Here is a 24,368-nt window from a genome sequence, read left to right on the forward strand (position 1 = left end):
CTGTGTCAATGGGAGGTAGGCAGCATCCAAAAATGTTTTTCTAATCAATCGTTGATAAGGAGCAATAATAACTTGTGGCTTTCACTGAAGAGACCGGATGTAGCAAGAGAGGGCACTTAATTAAATTGCACCTTATCACTAATCTAACACCTGGAGCTAGCAGTCTGTGCAAATGAGACAGCCTGGCTGAATGCCAGAAGTCATTGTTGGATGTGAGATATTTATATAAAATAGATGAAAAAATAATTCAGAATTATGGATTTTAATGCTTTAGGCCAATACCTGCATTATTTGATTATCACAGTTTGCATGCACAGATGAGGAGATACTTGATCCTCTGATTTGAACAGACAATTGCTATGATTGCCTAAACATTAGCAAATTAGGCTGCATTCAAAGCATGTTTATAAATGCTGAATTCTGTAAATAAAATCCCTTACTATTTCGATCACCCTTTCAGAAGCACTTAGTGTGTTGTTGAAATTAAGTTGTTTTCTGCAGTAAAAAGGCTTTGGTGAATATATGCTGTGCCTGATCAGCCTTTATGAGCATTTAACTTTGGAAGTAATTGGCTATGAACAGGAAGTGTTATTGTGGCAAGGCTTTTGCAGCGAAGTGGTTGAACGTAACTAATTCTCAGAAGGGAAGTGCTTCGTAGTTTTTAAAACAAGTTTAAATATAACAATGCAAAAGATTTTTCCACGTCCCAGTTCTGTGTAAATGAACCTGTGATCTTCTTGGGCAAAGTGTGCAAACACACCAAACCAAATGCTACCTGGTTTCTCTGTTTTGTGTGGCTATGCTTGTTTCTTTCAAGCTTGGTCTTGTTGAGAAGGAAAGTGGGGGAGTGTACCACAGCCAAAACGGTGGGCTTGAGTTACAGTCTTGTTAAAATGACCTTAGCTGAATAAGCAGCGTAGAGGAAAAGAGGAACAATGACCCCATTGAGGCAAATGTCAGCTGTCTTCGTCAGTGTGTTTATATCAGCTGACAAGAAGCGTATTAGGTAAAAAAAACGGACTTACTATTAAAAAAATTATTGGAAGCTGTCTTCTGCATAATAAATGGAGCAGATAAGTTTTTTTATGGGCAAGCAGAAGAGTTTGTTGATCTCTCTGCAGTTTAGTCACCATCCTGACAGGGTCAGTGTGAGTTACATCACACATCTTTTGTGGCCTCCTACTCTGCCTTAGCCTGGAAACAGCAGCTGATCTTCAGAGTGGTGATGTCGTGGAATAACAGTGTGCATGCTTTGTGGCTGCTACTGCTGGCACCCCAGCACTGGGAAGAACTCCCCGTGTTGGATTTTAGGGGCACCCATGGGTTTTCAACGGTGCTCAGGGACTATGTCTTCTTGGGACTGCGTCTTCTTGGGACTGCTTAAAAAATGAAGAACTTAAAATGTCAGTATCTGAAGTAAAAGTAATGAAACGTTTTCTAGTGACTGGGTACTGCTGGGGAGTCCCTAAGCAACCAAGGATTCAGATGTCTTCACTAAATGTGGCCTGAAAATTTTTACTTCTCCTTATGCTGTCTCTTTCCCTCACAGACTGATTGCGTAAGTCTCCACTGCACGCGGGCTTTAGTAATGCAGCTTGGTAGAGCCCAGGAACCCACATTTAGGAAACTGCACTTACTTTGTCAGAACAACTGGAGGGTTTTTCTCACTCTGTGGTGTCTACAAGGCACCATCATTATTTGTGGGAGCTGAAGGTTTTTAATGAAGGATATGAGCTCATGTCATATCCTGAGCTAAACAGATGAAACAAAAAGTTTGGGGAATCCCATGATGCTTGCATCTGCTTGAGGGATACATGCCTTTCTTAATTACTCATATGGAAAGCAAGGGGAGGGCAATCAATGTGGTCTGTGTAAGCTGTAAGAAAAAATGCATCTTGTGTGACTTCTGCAACGTGGCTGCCTTGCCTGATGTCAGCATGGAGTCCCTGGGTCATATTGAGGAGGACTGCTGGTGGCTCTGGCCTGTTGTTGGCCTGGTTGGAGCTAAAGGAAACTTGGCTACTTGTGGAGACCTTCTGGAGATCCACTTCTCTGTGTGGTTTCCTGCTGTAGTGCCTGACAAGCTAGCTCAGTCAGAAGCTGCATTCAAAAAAACGACTTCATTTGTGCAATGCCTGTTGAGTCTGAAAGGAGATTGTGGGAAGGGTCTGGAGCCCCATGTCAGTCCTCCTCTGCTCTTTGCATCTGTGGGTGAAATGACCCACTGAGAAGCTGTTACCTGGTTCCACTGGCTAGTGGACTAGTTGGACTATAGAGCTGTCCAGTGAACTTATTGGGAGGACTTTGCTTCCCTCCTCTCCTTCCAGAAGAGGCAAAGCTCTGTTTTCACATTCCTTGGTGCAAATGCATGAGTGGCAGTGGCGGGGTGGAGGAAGCAAGAAGAGCTTTCGGATTTGGCATGTATTCTGGGACAGGATGTAAGGAAGATTTGATGATGTTTTTATCAGAAACCTCAGAGAGTGAAGCAAGTTTGCTTGGAACAACTTTTTCCCAGAAATCTATTCGAGCACTGCTCTCGCTTGTGTAATTAATGCTTTAGCTGATAGTAATGAATAGCGTGTGTGGGTACGAGCTGCATTGTAGATGTTGGTGTGTGTGTGTATTGGCTGCATGACAAATGGAAAAATGCAAGCCACAATAAGGTTCTTAACCTCTTCATGAGACAAAACTGCTGTTCTGTCACTATGACTAATTTGGTTTTTTTTGTTTATTGTCAGACAGGCACAATTTCACTGGAAATCAGGACACTGTATCCTTCTGTACCTGAAGATGCAGAACAAAAAGCAGAAAATTTATTTGTTAAAGAGGTAAGTATCTAGTGTGGGTATCCTATAATGTTGAATAGAACCAAGGGTTTGGGGGAGGCTTGCTATAATTATAAGGAACATATTTTTTTTTCGGAGGGTTAACGGCATATCAACAGGAGGCTATTATGAAATGTTTGTATCTAGAAAAGCTGCAAATGCACTGAATCAGTCTCTCGTTCCACTGTTTTCCAGTGGCACTGCTAGTTGCTGATATACTGATAATGGTATTTTTACTTGAGTGCTAGTCATTGGTGATCTGAATGCACTTTGAACTTTGGATTATTGATATCAATCAAAACAAAGATGATTACTTGACACTGTTGTCATTATGTATCTTATTTGGAAGTGTATATTATAGCTGTCTGCGAAGTAGTTGCACAGTGAAGGACATGTATGGGTTTACGTTGATTGTCAGTATTTAGAGCCTGTTCTGCCTTCATAGTAGGACATTGAGCGAAGTTCTTCTGATAGAGCCCCACTAGGAGAGATTTATTGCTTTACTTTTAAAAAAGAGATATGGATGTATTGTTTCTACACCTGAGCTCAGACTGTGGGAGAAGTTTGCTCTTTCTACTACCTCCAGGATATTTCAGGTTGTCACTGGTTTTATCACTTTGAAGGACACTGTCCAAAGGAATTTACTTTAGATGGCTCCCTGAACCTTCCCCGTCTTCCACTAGAGATTTAAAAATATAGCTTATAGAATCATAGAATGGTTTGGGTTGGAAGGGACCTTATAGCCCATCAAGTTCCACGCTCCTGCCAAGGTCAGGGACACCTCTCACTGGACCAGGCTGCTCAAGGTCCCATCCAACCTGGCCTTGAACACCTTCAGGGAGGGGGCATCCATGACTTCCCCAGGCAACCTGTAAACTTCTGTAAGAGGTTTGATTCCCAGCACTTACAAATAGTCCATATGTGTGTGTTCTCTGCCCTTTTTTCCCCAGATCTGGGTATTTCACACCTGACTTCCTGATTCGAATAAGTACAGGTTATTTCATATACTCTATAACTGCAAGAGAATTTGTGGAGGAAAAGTCAGTTGCAGACAAACCACAGGGACTAGAAAAATAAAATCCAAGATAAAATAGCAATATAGCTGTTGAATTGTATGCAAAAAGGCAGATTACAGACTGGCCCTGTTTCTCTCCAGCAGGTCTAGAAAGACCGATGACAACTTACTGCCAGCTCAAATTGCCTGAACTTTGCCATCTTTCTTAATCTGACAGTAGTATTAAAAAATAACATATCTTGTGGAATTATCTACCTTTGTAGAAGGCTCACAGCCCTTTCAGCATTTTAGGATCTGCTTTTTATTTTAAGGTTCTACAAGTTGCAAGGCCAGCATTGTGCTCATGGCTTTACAGGGAAAATGGTGGGTCTAAAAATGGAACATAGTACACAGTGTCTGGGAATCATTACAGCTGAAGTCTCCAAAGGGATGCTAATGACAACCTGGTAAAATAAATATTGAGCGCATCTATTAGCTTTCTCTGCAATGCCTGTGAGCCAAGGGGACAGGGAGAGTGGAGCAAAGCAGTGGAAAAAAAAACAGTACTACAGCCCTAAGTCTGTGCATGGAATAGTAGCAGGACAAAGACCTATCTTGAAAGTAGTAATGCATATGTTTCTTTTTGCCACAAAGCCAAAAGCTATGTATAAAATAAATTAAGCTCCAGGAAGAGGATTGTTTCTAGCCCAAAATCAAGTATGAGCATGAGGTACTGTGAAGATCGTGACTGTAGTCCACTGCAGCTATTGCATGAATCTGTACTGACCCAGGAGCAGTCTGCTGTGTTCTTAGCTGGTGTTCAGAACTTCTGGAAAGATGTGCAGAAGTGGAGTTTGTGACCTTCACCCTTTTCTTGGAGCTGTGAAAAAGCCAACAGTTTACTCAGTGAATGAGTCTTCTCTTTCTTCAAATATACCATGATCTCATGAACAGCAAAGACATCCACTTTATACATATTTGATTATCTGTTGGTCAGCTGGATTTATTACAGCCCAGGATCCAATGTCTAATTCCCGATTGGACTGTTGGGGAAGCTGTAGAAAAACAATGTACAGCTTCATCTCACTGAAGCTGATTTGGTATTCCCCATGAGTAGTGATGGCTGTCTCTCACCATTACCATATATTGCACTATCTCAGTAGTATAGCAAGTTGTGACAAAAAGATGTGGAGGAAGCCAGTTAAACGAAGGGCCTGCTGTTGAAGGGGGAACTAATTTCCTTCGTGTGGCATAGTGTGAGGACGTGGTTCTGAAACCATTTCAAAAACTCAGATCCATGACCTCCTGTCTCATCCTTCTGGTGGAATTTCAAGCCAGGGTGATCACGCTGTCTTCCACCTTCCCAAATCCCAACACACTGCGTTTGATGTTGCAGCAGAGGTCACAGGAGTGGAAGCAGTTGAGAAGGGTTTCTGAGTAGAGCCATGCATGTCTCTAGTCACAGGGCAGGGCACAGAATCATCTCTGCAGCTTCCCCTTTAGCACTGTGGACACATCCATCTCTGGAAGGTTCTTCCTTTCTGTTTCCAAGCTCCTGCTTGGGTTTGCCCTCCCCTGTTCAACATCTCCTGCTTTCCATCTCAGAAATAGCCACTCTTTGAGAGTGATCAAGGTAGCAGGATTGCTCTGCGTGTGCCATTTCTCTGAGAAGCCCAGTTGCTCCACAAATTATTCTTATCATACATGTGTCTATATTTCCAAAGACCACATACTTATAATTGTCCTAGAAAATTTCAGCAGCGGAGTTGCTTTCAAATGCTTTGTTTGCTTCATTAGTATTTCTCTCACTTCCCATTCTGCGGGGTAAATCTTTTTTAAGTGCCTCTTCCACTGTGGTAGCCATCAAACTGTCATCACCAGAACCAGAGCTAAGAAGTTGTAGGTGGAAAAAGCTTGCAGGATTGTCTGGGTCTCTAAGGAAAAATTAGACCAGCTGGGCAACAAGAAAAAAAAAGAAAAAGAATGACCTGAATTTGATAGGGCTTTTGGGAATGGGCTGTGCAGCCTGCCTGGTCAACAGCACGATAGGAAAGTTCATGCAAACATGTGCCAAACCTCCCACGTCCCAAAGCTTCCATTTCTCCATCTATATTTTTCCTCCTTCACAATCTACTTGAGCTCAGCAGCCCCTGCACTGGTGCCTCCACTCTTTGCCAGGAACAGTAGGATCCAGCTGTGGCCTCTTTATGAAATCTCTGCCTTTAGAGAGGTTTTTCTTGCTCCTCAAGTCAGGTTTGTGGATATTTTTCTCATTGCTAAAATTCAATTTCCAGTAATAATTTCCAATTAAAAAAAATTATTAGAAGTCATCAGAAGTGTTTGGTTTTTAGTTGGGCTGTTCTGAAGAGAAAGTGCTGTACTTTTTTTATTTTAAATAGATCTGGTTTACACTGGATAGCCACACCAAGCTAGTTCAAGAACAGCGTTAGCTGTGGCACTGGATTGGCTTCCCTTTTGTGAGTTTACTGAATGGTACTTGAATGTGCTGCTTGTCTCCTTTGATTTTTGTTTTGATTAGGTTTTTCTTGGAGGAACACAATAAACCTTTATAGCTATAAGCTAAAATACTGTGCCCTGCTCTGCATGGTATTCACAACTGTTTGGGGTTTTTTTAACACATCAATCTATAACATTTGGAATAAAAGCCTGCATTGAGAATTATCTGTGGGATTTAATTACATCTGTTAAGTAGAATACTTAGTAATAAAAGTACCCAGGGAAGAAATGGTCATTTCTCAGAAGGTACAGTTGGTTTACATTTGCCAAGTAGCGAGTGAAGTGTGAATTAGAAGATCTGTGCTCATCCTCACAATGGCCAGTGAATGAGCTTTTCATTAACACACATAGAACAGTGTACATGTTGCTCTTCTAAGAGTATTCTTATAGCCCAGGTCACTATAACATAGTTTTAACTAAAATTTAGATCACACAAATAGGGGCTGATGAGATGACTGAGCAAATTCAGTGTGGAAGGGAAAATGAGACTAGTGAGAAATGACAGTCCTGTTAATATATTCCTCAGTGGTTTTAGGAGGTTAAAGATCAGTTCTTGAGGTCAGAACAAGTAGAGGGCTTGTGCTGCAAGAGGGAGGAATGAAAGGAGTAGGGTCAACATATTTGCAGTGGAAGTCTTGAGTGATGGAACAGGATTCAAACAAAAAGCGTGTAATTAATGTCCGTGGAGAAAGTCAGGCCTAAACTAGGGAGTACTTTTTGAGGCAGTAGTGATATAGTTAATGATGCTTCCTATGGAGTAGATGAGAATCAGTAAAGCATGTTAACTTCCTATCAGCCCCCTCTTCCATCTTGTATGATTCAGTGCATTTGATTTGAAAGGGAAATTATGCTTCAAAATGTGGAAACAAATCACTGACTTCCCTTTAAGAACTGTGCACCCATCACAGAAGAGAAGAATGTGTTCACTAGTACAAAGGACTGCCTCAGATTTTTCTTGAGTCTGAATAGTTGTAGCAATTCTATTGTTGTTTGTATTTCTTTCTCTTTAGGCTTGTAAATACTACAGTTCCCAGTGGCATGTTGTGAACTACAAGTATGAACAGTATTCGGAAGACTTTCGACACTTACCACAGTAAGATCTAGTATAAGTTCTTCTTTTTCTATTTTTTTCCGATTAGGTTTGTGTCATTTTGCTGAGCTTTGTCCATATTTGCACTTTCCTTTGTCTCATATGCTCTGCTTGTTTTACTGTATTTATAGTGCCTTGCATTTTTAAAAAGGGGAAGCAAAGGTCCTTTAGCCAAAAGTTCAAGACTCTGCAGAATTCACTAGTATCGACAAACTCTGTTAGTGCTGATTCAAATCCTTAGAAGCGCATTTGTGTATTCAAAGCACAGTTGACACAGGAAAGCTGGCTTTCCATTTTCCTTAATAATGCATAAATGTCACTTACCTTTAGCTGGAAGTAATTCTCCTTTTAGTTACCTTGTGTAACAGAGGAGTAGGATTTCCCTTAGTGCTTTATAACTGCACTGCACAGACCTGGGTGCAATGTGTTACAGCACTGGTGATACAAGGCTGCAGAAGTATATGTGTAGTTGCCTGGGTAAGTGAGCATCCCTCTGTGCTTGGAGGCAGTACATTAAAACCAGTGTAAAGGTGCTGGGTAGAGAAGGAACAAGTTTCTTGACTTGAATGGAAACAGATTTTGGTGTTCATTCCTTCATGTATGAGTTTCTACCTATGCTCCTGTTTCTGGCAGGTTTATGTGCTGTGCCCCAAGGACTGTTTTAGGGAGTAGTTAGTGAAATGACCGAATAGTTGAATGAGCTGTTACCTTCTATCCTGGAATTCAAGGCACTAAAATCATGATACTGGATGAAAAAGATTATTATGTGCACATAATACAGGGTGCTGTTGGGTGGAAACTAGTACCAAGGAAACATACTGTTGCAGAAATCGATAAACTGATTCTTGTGGTCCCTTTTAGATGCTGTGTTCAGAGGTTTTACGCTGCAAGCTTTTTCTCTCATATCTGCATTCTCTCTTGTATGTTAGTATTTTTATGAACAGTGAGTATGGTAGTACAAAAAGCTTTTAAGAGCAGTTTTGCTAATCAGAGATTATAAACAAACCTTTCCTTAAGTACACAGTGTACCGATTGTTTTAGAAAATTAATTTAGTGCTCAATAAAAATGTTTGCAGCACAGCACCTTTCTGTTTAACCTTAAGCATCTTCACTCTTATGAAATATGCATTTGACAGACATTGTTGCATTACTCTGCTGATTACACACATCCTATTCTGTGAAGATTGTTTTATGATAATGCAGTGCTTAATGTGGTTTGCTTTGATGAGTTCATGCTCCAGGGATGTTATGGTGTCTCATGTCTTACTTTTTTCACTCCTTGCATAGAGGATCATAACAAAACAAAAGATCTTGGTTTGTCTTGTATCAGAACACAGCACTCGGGAGCTATTTGGATGCAGCGCTGATTGATGTTTCAGAAGCCAAGTTACGCAGGAGTGTCTGTATTTTGTTTGCTGAAAGTTACCATGGCTTAACGTACTTTAAACAGAGTTAGTTGAGAGTCCACCTCATTTCATACCATTTCCAATCTCTTCAACATCAGCAGACCTTGATTTGCACATGCATGTTACAAAGTTCAGTGTTTTAGCCTAGATCTCCTCATGAAAAATAAAGTGGCTTGCTATGTCCTTGTAATATTATTGTATCTTGCCGTTGATAGGTTTAGGTGCCCTGTTTCTACATTTTTTTTGTTTCATTTGTGCAAAACTGTTGTTGCACTATTGGAAATCTTAGTGTGTTGTATCAATTTCTTTTATAGGACATCGTGTTTTCAGGGAAGATTAGGTGAGTTTAAGTGTCTAGCTTTGCATCATGAGAAAGGAATATAATTTGCAATACCAGACCTAACTGTGGTTGAGATAGTTCCATTCGCTGAGCCTGTGCTGAACCTTCCTGTGGGCTTTCCCGTTTAGAAACATGCAAACTGGAACTCAGCAGCCTTCAGCAATGCTGAAGGACTTCGTATTTGTATGCACATGAGGCCACGCTGTGCCATTTCACACAGTTACACTACATGTCAAGTAGCGGCTGCATCGTGTAGCAGATTTTTATCTGATATCAAAGTTGTTCTTTCTGAATGCTGACCCTTTCTGATAGGGAAACAGCTGCAATGTGATGCTCACCACCTAGGGCAAGCAGTGAGGACTCAGTGTGGTGCAGTTCCAGTGCTCTGGCAATGGGGAAGAGATCCACAACGTGCATAACAGCATGATCAAAATGTTTAGCAATTGCTTTAGTTTTCCTTTGAGTCTGTTCCTCCTCTGAGGTTTTTCTCAGGTCTTTTTACCCCTTAAATTCCTCTCTGTGAACTCTCACTACCTCTTTTTATACCATTTTTTATGCTTTGTGGTGGTGTGTTCTTGCTTCTTGCTCAAGTGGAAAGCTGGAGGAAAAGCAGGGGTTGTTCGGTGTGTGCTGTGGTGACAGCATGTCTGGGAACAGATATAGTCATTAGCAAAGCTTTTGCTGTTGATAATAGGAAACTTGGAACATTCGGTAGATATTTCAGATCTGATCCCTTGGAATTCTGCTTTTTCATATGCGTCTGAAGAAGCAGTAGGCAGAGAAAAAGAGGGTATAAAATCGGGATCACACCCTTGCTACTCTTAATCTGCCTGCCTTAGAATGATGAGGAGTATGCCCAAAAGGATCCCTATCCAAGGAAGGAGAAAACTTTTTCTATGGAGAATGACAAAGAGGTCTGAGTGGATGAGTGTTTTCTGGGTGGTCAGTGAGATATGACACCTGAAGCAGTAGTGGTCTGTCCTTTTCAGTGTCTTCTGAGAGGACAAGAAGGGTTTCCTTCTTTCTAAGAAGGTTGCCGTTTACCCAAGGCCTGTGGAAGGGCTGTGGTTTCATGGGACAGGGTTACTCTCTGGCTGTGGAGCAAAGGAGCAGGACCAAATTGCTGTGTCATGTGGTGAAAGGTCAGCACCTTCCCGATGCAGCAGATTTCTGACTCCTCCTTCCCCTCTCCAGCAGCATCAAGGACATTAGGGCTGTGGGTTTGATTTAGGTTTTTTTTTAGAGTAGCTGACTAACTTGTCCTGTTACTGGTACAGATGCTTAAGCAAGTGATGTTATCTGTCCACGTGTGGCCAGAGAGCATCAGTCAGTCTGCCTTTTAGATCTGAATAATGAACGACTCAATAGGGTTTTTGTGTAAGAATGTGAAGGCTTGAATGATGTTTTTTGTAAAAGGCTTGAGATTTTTGTTTTGGTATTTTTTTGGATGGGAGGGAGCGTTTTGGTAAGAGTTCTTAACACCTGCTCTTGGTTGGATTAGAAAACCTGCAGTGGATTTCCATCATAAATATTCTGAAGATTAACGCTTCTATTCTATATTAATAGATTGCAAGTGTTCCTTTTATTACAAATATTGATTGGCTGTTTGCATGGAATAAACATCAAGACCAGAACAAACTAAAAAAGAGAACAAACCACTCCTGGGTTCTGTGTGCGCTTGTTTCTCCTGGCTCAGCTGGAATGCTCACTTTGGTTGCAGGGGGTTAGTCATGTCAGAACACTGACTTTGAAATGGGGAAAGTGAAGAGGAGATAGGTAGTGTGGGTATTTGGGTGTTTGGATTTGCTTCCTTGCACAGTAGAGAGTAGTTGCCTCCCTGAAATAGCATATGCACAATTATTTTTTTTAAAAAAATAAATTAAATTAAAGGCGTTTTTCCTCTCCTCCCAGAAATGAATGTAGACAAGAGAAACTGCCATCACATTCCTTTGAAATTGATCATGAAGATGTGGATAAGGATGAAGTACGTATCCTGTTTTTTGGTTGGTTTTTTTCCCCCAAGGAAAGAGTTATTTATTGCTTTAATATGAAATAAAGTATGATAACGGAGGCTCATGATCTATAAAATATTCCATATTTTAAATATCTCTGAAGTTAGTGGAACAGCTTTGTCTCTTATGTCATCATGTGCACAGCAGGCACATTAATAACATCTTATTTTAGAAGGAATGAAAGGATGATTATTTGTTGTCAAGCAGATATTTGCACATTGCATCTTTATTTTGTCTTAAAATTCAAAAAGCAAGTCCATGCAATATTAATCATGTCCTTCAAACAGGATACAACATCGCACTCATCCTCGAAGGGTGGTGGTGGAGGAGGAGGATTAGCAGCAGGAGTTTACAAGTCTGGATGGCTTTATAAAGGGAATTTCAACAGCACTGTAAACAATAGCATTACCGTTCGGGTAAGGGGACAGCATTGTTCTTTCTTTATTCCATTTGGATTTATATCCTCCACAGAGGGGGATATATATATATATATTTGTTTGCCATTGTCCTTTAGTTGCTTATATGTCAGATTTTATTACATTGCTTTGAATGATACAAAAGTAATACTGCAATAGTGTGATTGAAGTGTGGTTAGGAGTTGCCTGTTATTTAAACCCTGTGAATAAAGGATCAGTGAAAATAATTTGTAGTACAACGATTGAGGTGCTAAGGGGCATGGTTTAGTGTTTGATAGGAATGGTTGGACTCGATGATCTGGTGGGTCTCTTCCAACCTGGTTATTCTATGATTCTATGATTGTTATTCTTTTTTTTTCCCCTCTACTTCAGTCATTCAAAAAGCGCTACTTCCAGCTGACACAGTTGTCAGATAACTCATATATTATGAATTTTTATAAAGATGAAAAAATATCAAAGGAGCCAAAGGGATGCATTTTCTTGGATTCATGCACAGGAGTTGTACAGGTAAGTTTCAGTTTATTTCATTGTATTATTTGGCTGACAGATAAATTTAAAAAGGCAAGCAGAACAACACAGGCATTAGTGGCCTCATTAGCAGGTTCATGAAATGAAATCACCATTAGTCGTGCTTTTTTAATTGTTGCAAGTCCTCAGACTGTCAGGTTACAAAAAAATGGTTGGATTATGGTAGCAGGTCACACATATGCTCTTTGCCCACAACACATGAAAAAAACCATCATAAAATGTTTCTTTTCACTGAAATTATTTTTCTAGCTGCCAGATTTTACTTTTGCTTACTAAGAGTGTTCTTGCTTACCCTGTGTTAAAGAGACTCAGGTTAAAAAGCATTGGCTGTTGGGCAAGTGGTAAATTAATCCTGTATCCTAAGCCTCCTTGAACATCATCATTTTTGAAGGTGATAGAGAGTCTTAATGGCAGCAGGTAGGACAAAGCCTTATTGTTTATGGTGGCTTGGAAAAAACAAATATCCAGAAATGTCTGATACCACCTGTTTTTTTTGTTACCCCTAAGACTGAGTTTTTCACTTTTATCCCCTTTTACTCCACCTTTCCTCTATTTCTTTTGATGTATATCTCAGTTTTCAGCGGGGGGGGTGTTCTCTTTTTTTTTTCCCCTCTTTTTTTTTGCATTCTAAACAAGCTGTTATCTTGAATAGTATGTTATTGTGGTTGATCTGGCCCCATGAGTCACTGAATAAAGAAATTAAATTTTCTTAAATGTACTTTATTCTTTACTACTTAACTAGTAAAGTTTGGCAACTGTGCCAGTGCAGGCATGGTCTGAGGGTTGGTTTGAAAGAAGCCTTTCAGGTACTGCAAGGGTGGACACCTGACAAACACAACCTTTTGTTGGTTGGGAAGACTCCTTCACCCCTACGCAGGCCCTTTGGAGCAAGTAAAATAATCGGTGTTCAGTCTGGGAACAAATATTTGCTGACACCCCCCTGCAGAACCTCCTTCCTGCTTCCAGGAAAGTACCCAGCTCTGGAGGCAATGACTGCTTTCCCTGTGTAGTTCAATAGGGTGTGAGTTTTTTTAAAACAGGTATTGGACAGGATGTAGATAAATATGTAGAAGGACAAGGAGGTTTGCCTTTCTCAGTCTGTTGGCCCTAACAGGTAGCTTGGAGGTGTGGCAGAAGCCATAGAAGGGATTCTTATACAGAAATCCTGTTCAGAAATTGCTGCTTGCAGGTCATTTGTGCTTTCTTGTAAGATGAGTCTCAGCCAGAGCTCTAGTTAAGCCCTGAGTGTCCCTATAGTGTGGTTTTAGGTACAGATTTAATGCTATTCCAGAGGATGCCTTTTCTGTTGTTTCTGATGAAACTCCATAATAGCAAGAATGTCTTGACTGCAAGATTTCTGGTATTTTTGACAAACCTCTGACAAAAATAAAAGCTCAAGAAACCTTTCAAGACCTCCTCCTGTACTTTGACAGTTGCCCTCTGAATCTGCAGTGTTCCTGCATGTTGTCCTTGCAAATTGCTTCAACCTGTGTGAACTGTATGTTCTATTCTCAACTACTCCTAGACACTAATTTTGGTGGTTGTTCTTTCATTGACATTTTATAGTGGGATGCACAAATTCATGAGACGTCTTCCCTAGCAAGAAATTAGAGTCTTGGCCAAGGGAGTAACAGGGCAAATTTCATCGGTTATCAAAGTCTGTGATGAACTTGGAGCTACCATGCTGAAAAACAGAACTTGGCTTAGAGTTGCCATAAGCAGGGAGACCATAGAATGTGGAGAAAGAGTTGGGTAAAGCTGAAGATTTGGAGGAAGACTGTGATGTAAAAGTTCTGATGTAGAGTTTTAATACCACTACAAATCATTTAACTCTGTATGGATGACTTTGACCTTCTGTTTGATAAGGGTTGAATATCTAAATTGTAGTAAACATCCTGAAGAAATCATCTCCAGATAAAGTATGAAAGACATCCAAAACAATTCTATTATTTTGGAAGAATGACCCTGCAGACATTAGACTTAGCCTGATGTTTCATTTATAGCTCCTCCACAGTTTCTCTTTCAACCTTGTATTATTTCCTCATGGAAGAAATTTTAAACTTGAAGTTAAGTGTTGAAGATTACAAGTCAGCTGCAAGGTCCGCATACCATATGGAAGGACTTACAGAGAAGAAAGCTGAGAAATGATACTTTACTTTCTTTCCCCCCCCCCCCCCATTAACTGAGCAGGAAGAAAATAGTTGGCTTTAGATTTGAAACAAAGACTTTGCTGTAGATCTCATCTGCTTGCCAGAAGTCTGAAGTGCAGATGGAAAAGTGGATATTGAAGTTTTCCTGCCCTAATGTTCTCAAGATTCATCATGTGAGACATGCTGCTCTATTAGATAATGTCTAATATTGTTATAATACCTGATACAATGATCTTGGCCATATCTGTAAGAGGAAGTACATAGTACGGGGAAGAAATGCATTCATTTTAATGATCTTTTTACTTTCTGAAGGTAAATTGAAATGTAGCATTTTTCTTTCTAGATTGTGCATACATTGGTATACATAATGCACTTATACAAATAATCCATCTTTGAAGGTTTTAAATGGCCTCTATATAAGATTCTTGGCACAGTTTTGTTCAACTCATAGTTCTTGGTCATACCGTCAAGTTATATCAGTAAAAATAGGTTTCAGTGAATTTTCAGACCTTGTTTTACTATAATTTGAATGTATGTAGAAATTGGAAGGATTAGAATGATTTCAGGAGCAAGACAAATATTGGATACCCAAGAAGAAATTGCTACAAACTCCAACACTATTCTTACCCTATGTGAACTAAAATTTGTATCCCTGAAAAACTATTCACCTCAATAAAGTCCTTGAGAGGAAAACTCCTTCCTACCAAGAGAATTTCCAGTAGCAAAACAGCAGAACTAAACAATAACATACACGGAGAGTCCCAAGTCAGTTTGAAAAGCCAAGATTTGACTGAAACTTTTGACCCAAGAAGCTCCAGAAGTAGTTGTTCAGTCTTAGCTAATTCCGGAGCTGAGTCATGACATGTAATGTAAGGACTGGAGCAAGTGATTAACGACAGATTGGGTAGGTATCTTCTAAATCATCCCTACTGCTGGAACTTAATTCTCAGTGTTTTGAGTTCTTGGGCTTCTCTTCTGCTAGTCACCTTTTGCCTCTGTTCCTCTTAAATAAAAATATTGCTGTCATCTAGCAATAGAAGTTATTATTAGTAATCTGTTGATATAGGGCTGTACTGAGAAATAGTTCCAGTATACAGAACTACAGGATGCCATTGTCATGTTATTTGGAACTGTTAATTAGAAAAATAAAACTGAGTGAAATGACCAGCTATGGGATGGATTAATTGGTTTTCATTTGTCAGCATCACTCCGAAGTTATATGTGTGAAAAATGTGGTGGCAATTTTCTGGAACACTGAAAACAAAACAGTGGCACTGATGTCCGTAGTAAGTGGATGTAAAAGTTTGAAGTAGGAGGTGGTAGGATGTGTCAGTGTTCTTTCAGATTTAAGCAAGGAGGAGAGACAATTCGTGCAACTGCTTCCTTAAGACTAAGAGATAAAAGCCTCACTAATTTGATAAATCTGAGCAATGAAGCACATTCTGTTAGATCACATCACTTTGTTTAATTTTATTTAGCTGTTTCTGTAACTAAGTACCTGTTAAAACTTATGGCAAAAATTGATGGATTAATCATCTACTGCACGTATAATCTGGTGAAACAGAACATATCTTAGAACTCAGTCTGCTGCCTGTATACTTGGGCATTAGTTCTTTTTCTGAACTTGAAAAAGATAGCATTGCAATGACTCAACAGCACCATGCCTTACTTTTTGCCTCCTGCAAAGAATTGTTGAAATCACCTTGGTAGTTTTTTTTTAAATCCTTCTAACATAAAGCTGGCAGTGGGAGGTGCCCATTGTGATCTTTTCATGTAGAGGAATTTGTCTTGTTGCAATTTTCAAGAGATTTACTAGGTAATCTTTTCCAAGTTTAAACTCATCACCCAGAAGCTGTTTTCAGAAAAGTACAAAAAGAATAAAATTATGAAGAAATGTTCTCATCCTAACCACAGTGTTTCTATTTTCACAAGATACTCAGAAATTGTTAACTTTAAGAAGCTTGTCAGCAGCATCTGTAAATATCTCAAAACAAAAGATTTTATGAATTGTTCACAATTACCTTTGACCTAACCTATTCAGGTCCACCCTCAGCCAGAGAAGGTCTTTGACCATGTACTGACTTTGCTTGCTTGTGAGAGAGACTTTGGTGAACTCGGTCCTGTTCCCACTGAGAAAATATTCATATGACTTGGCACTACTTGGTATCTTTTTGAGTGTCTGATGTGCTGGTAAGGCTTTCGAGCTGTCCTCTCCAGACAACTATGATTCACGTAGCAATGCTGTACTGTGCTATCAGAAATCTTTCATTACGCCACTTGGGAGGTATTCCTTACTGTAGTGTGAAGTGTTATTGTCCATAGTCTTGGATTTCTGTGAATAAATAGAAGACATCTATTTGGCCATAGGGGTTCTTAGATGCAAAAAGACCCAACAATGAATTGACATAAATTTGTGTCAGTATCAGGCTACTTGGATTTTCTTTAAAGCCACTGAATTCTGCTTGGGTGTTATTTTTATGGAGAGGCCATGCAGAAGTCCACCTCATAGATGCCTTTTTTAGGTACCTTTTAATAATTAGTTCAGGTATATATTTTTTTCTTTTGTTCCAACAGAATAACAGGCTTAGGAAACATGCCTTTGAGTTGAAAATGAATGACCTCACATACTTCGTGCTGGCAGCTGAGAATGAGCAGGATATGGATGACTGGATTTTTACTCTCAACAGAATCCTGCAAATAAACCCAGAGGGAGCTATTCAGGAGAGGAAAAGTGCAGATCTCACTGATCTGAAACTTGGTAAGAATGAATAGTATCTTGCATTGGTTTGTTTTTAATCAAATGCAAAAAAATGAACCTTCAGATATCACTATTGAATCATTTTAACTGCCTGAGTCTGTAACGGATTCTGCATCTATTGATTTCTGATGTAGCAGCACCAGTCTTTTGGCAATCCCTAACAATGTCATCTAACTCCCAACAGATCATTTTCAAAAGACTGTGAGAGAGGTAAAGCTGCTCCCCACAAAGTCAGGAGCAACGTGGCTCTGCTTTCCATATTTTGCTCTTTTTTCAAATATAGTCCTGTCTATCCGTGATCTTTCTAGTACTTTCTGTTTTACTGCCTTTAGAGTCTGAAGGTTTTAGAAAGTTTTATGCTGGAGAGAGCTTAGATCAGTTCTCTTTCCAGTGTTTTGTTTTTCTCTAAAAACCTGCAGTTAATAATTGAAAAACCCACCAGCTGTGGTGTATTGCTCTTTCCCTGGAAGCCTGTTGACTTTTTAGTTCTTGCTTTTGTGAGTTACTTTGCATATTAATATGCTTGGACTGTGGAAGAAAAATTTGGATGCTCTGTTATACTGCAGTCTTCGTGTGGCAGTAACTCATTCCTCCACATAATAAATCCATGCTCAGTTTGGATGAACCCCAGATGAAATTCTACCACTGAAAGCATTTGAAACGCTAATACAGATTTGCATTGCTTGTGCTGTAAGCTGAATCAAAGCTTTGAGTTCACATGCATCTGAACCTTGGGGAAGTTCAGAGCTAATTGAAGGCTTTAGCCCCATGTTTATAATAAATTCTGATTTTGGAGGAACGAGATACTCTTCATATAGGCAAAGATGTTTTTATAATTTAAAGGCACAAGAGAATTGCACTTCAGAATCCGAGAAGTACATTTGAAAATCCTACTCATAAGGGATATTAATGAAACAGGAAGAAATATATGCATGAAAGGTCAAAGACAAAAGGCTAACAGAAAACAGAAGTGTCTACTGGTAGAAACCCTGATAACGAGCAACAGGGATGATCTGTGGAGTTAACTTGTCAAAAGACAAGATGCTTTCTTGGCAGAAGATCCCTAAATAGCTGTAATGACTTATTTTGCATTGGGCTGAGTTACCTAGTGAAAGCAGAAGGGTCCTTGGTGAGCTAAATAAAGAAAAGGGACTGTTGTATAGTGCTGTTCTCTGGATCTGCAGATTTGCAGCTTTATGGAGTCCAGACTGCATCCCTTCCCTTCCTAAAGAGTGGGTAAGGTCTTGCCTGCCTCACTGAAGAATCCCTTTACTGAGAGTCCAAAACCTTGTGGTGACATAAACCCTTGATATTGCCTCAGAAGAATCAGAGAGAGCAAAGGAAAATGCAGAGTAAAGTTCTTTATCAGGGTGTGCAGGGATAGGATGAGGTATAGTGGTTTTAAGCTGAAAGAGGGGAGATTTAGAGGAGATCCTAGGAAGAAATGTTTTCCTGCGAGGGTGGTGAGACTCTGGCACAGGTTGCCCAGAGAAGTCGTGGCTGCCCCATCCCTGGAGGTGTTCAAGGCCAGGCTAGATGGGGCTGTGGGAAACCTGATCCAGTGGGAGGTGTCCTTGCCCATTGCAGGGGCATTGGAACTGGATGGGCTTTGAGGTCTCTTCCACTGCAAACCGTTCCATGATTCTATGTCTTTATGGGCATGAATATTTGTTGTGGATGAATGTCTTAGATGTTTCGCTGAGGAGAGTTTGGCCTCTTTTTTGAAAGCTTAAATATAGACTGATTTACAGTAAGCAGCAGTGGGAGGTGAGGCTGAGGATGACAGAGGTTTACGTTAGTCTCTCTTCCATTTATGAGCCTGATGATACTGAAGGGAATAAAAAGAAATAGCATGTTTGTTGGGTTTTTTTTTTTTAACCAAATAGTAATAGCAAGTATAATAAAATCATTTGCATATACTTTTCCTTCTTTTCAAGACCCTGCAGAAGTTTCGGTGAATTATGATTGCTCACAAGAAGAGACCGATTCTTCAGAGAACACCTTGCACCCAGACTTCACAAAAGTAATGGATGTTATATTTGTCTTTATAAGCTTAGCAGAAACTGCTACCTAGGTGAAAAACACCTGCCAATTTGTTAATATTGTGAAAGTCTTGAAAACACAGCACAGCTTGTTGTGACTGTTAGAGCCATGACAAATGACAGGACTAATTTTCTTTCTGAACAGCTGAAGGCTTTGTTTAAATGAGAAAAGCTCCACTGGATAGTGGAAAGTAGGTGCTCCCTAGTGTGGTTTAATTCAGACCTGTGAAGTCAGTAAGGGTCAGGTCCCTGCAGTTATCTGTGAGATAGCTACTCTTTTAACTGCATTTCACAAATGTTTAGTCCTTGGAGAGCCAAAATTTCCTGTGTGACTTGCAAGGAAGTGAGCTTTGAGTTGTTCATCACCTTCTGTAATTTCACTGAGACACACACATGGTATCAGGGGAGGCATTTTTTCCTCTGGATATCATAAACTGCTTCATGTGGATGACGTAATTGTAGAATGTGCTAAGAAGCTTTTTGATGAAAAGATAGATTAGGAATATTTGACTGCTTTTTCTTAAATGGATTGATGATCTGTTTGTAATCTTATGTCAGTGATCTACTATAGACACTATCTATGTACACAGCCAAATACTATTTGAGGATGTTACTCCCACAGATTTGAACCAAAAGCTGTATATGCAAAAAACCCAAAGCAAAACCCAATATAAAAAACAAAACTAACAAGCTACCGGATAAAATATAACTGCGATTATGTATTAAGTACAATGGAAATATCTGGTCATCTCGTCTGTGGAGAGATACTTTATAATGATTTAGCTAATGCAGGTATCTTAAAGATATATTGAAGACCACTGGTGGCCTGCAAGGCTGAAATTGATGGTCTGCATGTTGTGCAATGTTTGTATCACCCTTTTAAATGATTAATTCCTATTTTCCTTGCTCTGTTAGCCACGCTCCAGCAGTGGTATGTGGCCTGTCCCTAGTCCATGGCAGGTAGATCTTCTGATCCCATCTCTACCTGAACCACTAGATCAGGACCTTCTTCTGCCCATGGGTAGGGCATGTTAGGAAGGGAACATACAGCTCTTGATCTTGCTATGGTTCTACTGCTTGCTACTTCATGTGCTCTTGTGAAAAACACAAAACATTGAGTGGAACCTGAACAAGAGCATAGCCTGCATCATGTCAGCTAAGGTTTGTATTCTGTCTTAGGCAACCAGGAAAACTGCGAAATCTATTAATAGTTCAGAGATTGACAGATAAAGGAAAGTTAGAACAAACAAGAGACTGAACGCATTTAGACTGAGAAAAAAGATGTGATGAGGGATCTGTAAGGGGAAGGCAATGTGTAGGGCATAGTTTATGTGTTGGATGAATGGGCTTAAATAGTAGGGGGGTGGGGAGGGAAATCAAAGCTAGATATAATAATAAACCTCTAAAAGGCAGAGTAGGAAAGCCCTAGGTGGCTTCAAGAAGTTGTTAAGTTGGTTTATCAGAGAGGTTTTACTATTAACTTAAGCATATGTCCATCAGAAATAAAGGAAGTGTGGCTGATCCTGCCTTGTGGCAGAAGGATGGACAGGGGGAGAACTCCCAGACTTCCCATTGTGTGACACACTGCGGTCTGTGTGCCTGCCCAGCTGGAAGGCTGAGCTGCACGTTCCTGTCCCCTTTCTGCCCTCCCCCTGATACGAGTGGTTTTCTGTGTGGTTTGTTTTGGTTTTTTTCTCAACTTGGAAATCCCGAAAGTGATTTTAGTGCAGTGATCCACCATTTACACAGTGGATTCTTTAGGAACTTCTATGAACTTAAGCTACATAATTGGTATATTTTGGGGTTCCTCAGAAATATGTCATGGCCTGAAAATCTCTACTTTACAAGTGTATAACCTTCAAAGAGTGCTTGAAGGTGCTTTGGGATAAGTACTGCAGAAATGAGTAGTGTTGGTACAAATGAAACATTGATCATTCATTTAGAAGTCTAACAACCCTATGGATTTCTGTGCTTGTGCAGACAACTAATTTATTATCTGTCACTGCAGTATATCACAGAAACCGAAGAAACGGTGAAAGCCTCTCGAAATACAGAGCGACTAAATCTTTTCTCTTTGGATCCTGATATATCAGTAAGTAAAACTTTTGTTTTTCCAGTTTGTAGAAGTTTTAATCTAGAGGTGGTCTGAGCTAACTGGAGTAGCTAAGCCACCAGAGTGGAATGGAGTTCGGCAAGCTATGGGGTGTCCCCAAGACTTCAGCTCTGAAGAGTGAGGGGAGCTCTCTCTAGCCCATAGAGATTTCTATGTAGAATCTACCAATATCTGATCACAGAATTGTTAAGGATGGAAATGACCTCTGGAGGTCCACTAGTCCAGAGTAGTTTTGAATTGTTAAAGCAAACTGAATATATTACTGGAGCAGAACCTTGTCATGGACTGGGAATCTTACAAGAACAGTGTTTTTATTGTTATTCATTACACTTAATTTTACTACAAAAGTATGGATCAATATGAAAAGCAGTGGGAAGGTACAATTGGAGGTATAGAAGGCTTTTCTTTGTGAAATGAAGTTTAGCTGGAAATGTAGGAAGTGCAGGCTGCTTTTCTTTTAATCCTCAGCTTGCTTGTCATTTAGTGTCAGGGTTCATGATTCAAATAAAGTTATTCCTTGCACTGAATGCACATTTGTTGGAGATTTAACTGGAAACTTCTATTTAAGGGAAAAAGATGACTAGTAAAATCACGATCGGTATATATTCAAATTCAAACCTGTTGTCAATCAACTGTAACATCATTATTAAAAATATTAAGTGAATTGAAATAGTGGTGTGGTGTATACCTTAGAGGAAAGGAGGGGAAAGGTCTGAAATGTAATCCTAAAATGTGGTGTTGCAGTCTGAAAATATGAGGCTGTTTATATGAGGAAATTAAAAGCTAAAGTTTTAGGAGTAGTAAGAACACAAGAAAAGAATTAGTTCTAAAATTACAGGAAAGCTGACTCCAATGTTATATAAGTCCTCAGGCAATCTTTCTGCTTTGCTTCCTAGTCTATAAATTAGGAACAACACTCGTTTACTATGGTAATGTGAAGATAGCAGTGACTTTGTGAGGTTTTTAGGTGCTTCAGTGATTGTCAGGACCTTTAAAAAGTTTATGTAGTTATGGAATACAGTGTTTTTACCATGCATAACAAATCACCCAACATATTTCAGTCATTGAATCCTCAGAAAAAGGAGTTTCCAGGGACAAACTCAGCCGTCAAGCCATTTGAAGAAAAGCCTGCAAAGAGGATCCTGATAACTTGCAAGTCCCTCAGTTTGAATCTCCAGGCCTGTGTTACTGAAAATGAAAATGATCCTTCAACCAATGTAAGTTTTACTCATTTCCCTGTGATTCTTCTCTTACTTTTTTCTTCATTTTTTTTTTCTCTCTTTCTGTGCCCTTGTTTCTTTGGAAAGAGAAGATGAAAGGAAAGCTGTGTCATACACATCCTGTATTCACTCCTACTCCTCTGCCCATCCTTGTGATTGAATAATAAAACTTATGAACTTCTCAATAAACGTTTTGAAGCTGATTTAGATTGCAGATTTTTAGCTACGAGTTCAATGGGGAATTAGTAATTTTAAAGTTATTGAGGGTTCTCAACCACTGCTATAAGAACAAGAAGTTTAAACTGTCAAGACCTATGCTGGGAGGCAACTGAATATCAGTTGCTGGTGAACCTCTTTTTTGGTTTTTTTCAGAGAGAGACCATGAATCAAGCAGATTTAATTACAGAAGAGAAGGCAAAGTAGAAAGGGCTGGATGTTTCATCTAGTGGAAAAGCACAGCTAAAACCAGGGCAACCCAGAAAATTTTGCTTATCCTTACTTTAAGAAAAAAAGGCAGGGAAAAGTGAGATGTAGGTGTCAGTTCACAGCTTGTAGTTAGTTCTTCTATGAGACAGGGAAGTTTTGAGAAATTAGTGTCCTGGCAACTTAACTTTCATGCATTACACATGAGGCATTGATTTTTATTTTTTTTTCATTTGGAGATGACCTCTACAATGAGTGCATATTCAACATGGTGCAATCAATACTATTTTTTTTGGCAGACTGGAAAAACTGTTTAAATGAAGTCATGATAACTGTACCAAGGGCATGCAATAATTCACCTCAGAGGCTTAAAAAAGCATAGAATATTGTGCCTGCCACGCGTTGTTACTTGTCTCCAAATTTTTTTAATTCATCAGAACTGTGGAGGCTCTTTGGAGGTTACTTCCAGTTATAGGACTCAGTTCCCTGGTGCTATGCGATAGAACAAGCAGGTAGTGTCAGGGCTGTTTGAATGCTCTTGGTTTCCAAGCAAAATGGAACATGTATTTCCTAAGGAATGATACACCCACATATTTATGTTTATATCAATATACATTTTTCATCTACTTACATTTGTCATCTTTGTGCTGCTTTTCTGACGATCCCTGGAAAGCCCACCCTCACTCTTCTTTCTTTTGTAATGACTCTGAATTTACATATTAATAATCCTGTAACATATTTCTCTGAGGATCAATTAATTCACTCTAATAATTACCTGTGACAAATACATTTGATTTTAATTCTCTGAGTTTAAGTTAGCTGTTAATCACTGTTAAACAAACTACTTTGAAAAGCCCCTAAAATCATTTGATTGGAAACTAACTTTGGCAGGGGGGTGTGAGTGTGTGTTTTTAATGAATCTCATAATTTATGAATAATATTTGGTTTTATTCTCTTCTTTTTTTATCCATAGCTGTAGAAACCTCCTGCTCTCAGTTACCACTACATTATATTTCTGTGTTTTCTGCAGGTAGAGCCTTTCTTTGTGAGCGTGGCACTGTATGATGTCAGGGATGGCCGGAAGATCTCTGCTGATTTTCATGTGGATTTGAACCACCCGCTCGTTAGGCAGATGATTTCAGGTTCCTCAATTTCATTAGAAAATGGCACTGTTGAAAATATAGACTCAAGTGAAATGGAAGAACCACAGGTCAAGGGGTTCCCAGAAGAATGGCTGAAATACCCCAAACAGGTATTCCACATGTGACTTGCATGGCTAAGTGGCTCATGTGACTTATTTTAGCTCAGTAGTAGTATTCATTTTTATTAGAGAATTTATCTGTACTACCAGTGGTTCTTGTTTCCAAGAATGTTCTTTTTTTTGTCTGTTGTACTTGTGTACTGATGCTTCAGTTGTATGCTCCTGGGATACACTTTAAAACCATTTGTGATCAAAACTTTGAAAAAAGATTGGTGTCTATGATTTAGAGAAACCACCTGTGCTCTTCAGGTTCATTTGCTGACTTCTCCCAAA

At 39.5% G+C, this 24,368-nt stretch overlaps 1 protein-coding gene across 8 annotated transcripts in view; it reads left to right on the forward strand.

The window, feature by feature from the left end:
• The window catches only part of DOCK10 (dedicator of cytokinesis 10), a 161,928-nt gene that overhangs the window by 69,462 nt on the left and 68,098 nt on the right, over positions 1–24,368 (forward strand). For all 8 annotated transcript variants that reach the window (XM_069864804.1, XM_069864803.1, XM_069864796.1 and 5 more), the window contains exons 3-12: positions 2,739–2,828; positions 7,347–7,429; positions 11,084–11,156; positions 11,472–11,600; positions 11,973–12,107; positions 16,853–17,036; positions 18,974–19,059; positions 21,087–21,170; positions 22,253–22,408; positions 23,865–24,086. In XM_069864804.1, the coding sequence (XP_069720905.1) occupies positions 2,739–2,828; positions 7,347–7,429; positions 11,084–11,156; positions 11,472–11,600; positions 11,973–12,107; positions 16,853–17,036; positions 18,974–19,059; positions 21,087–21,170; positions 22,253–22,408; positions 23,865–24,086 (1,242 nt within the window). The remainder of the gene's footprint in view (positions 1–2,738; positions 2,829–7,346; positions 7,430–11,083; positions 11,157–11,471; positions 11,601–11,972; positions 12,108–16,852; positions 17,037–18,973; positions 19,060–21,086; positions 21,171–22,252; positions 22,409–23,864; positions 24,087–24,368) is intronic.

Source organism: Phaenicophaeus curvirostris, chromosome 10 (genome assembly GCF_032191515.1).
Source record: "Phaenicophaeus curvirostris isolate KB17595 chromosome 10, BPBGC_Pcur_1.0, whole genome shotgun sequence".
In the NCBI taxonomy this organism is placed as follows: Eukaryota; Metazoa; Chordata; class Aves; order Cuculiformes; family Cuculidae; genus Phaenicophaeus; species Phaenicophaeus curvirostris.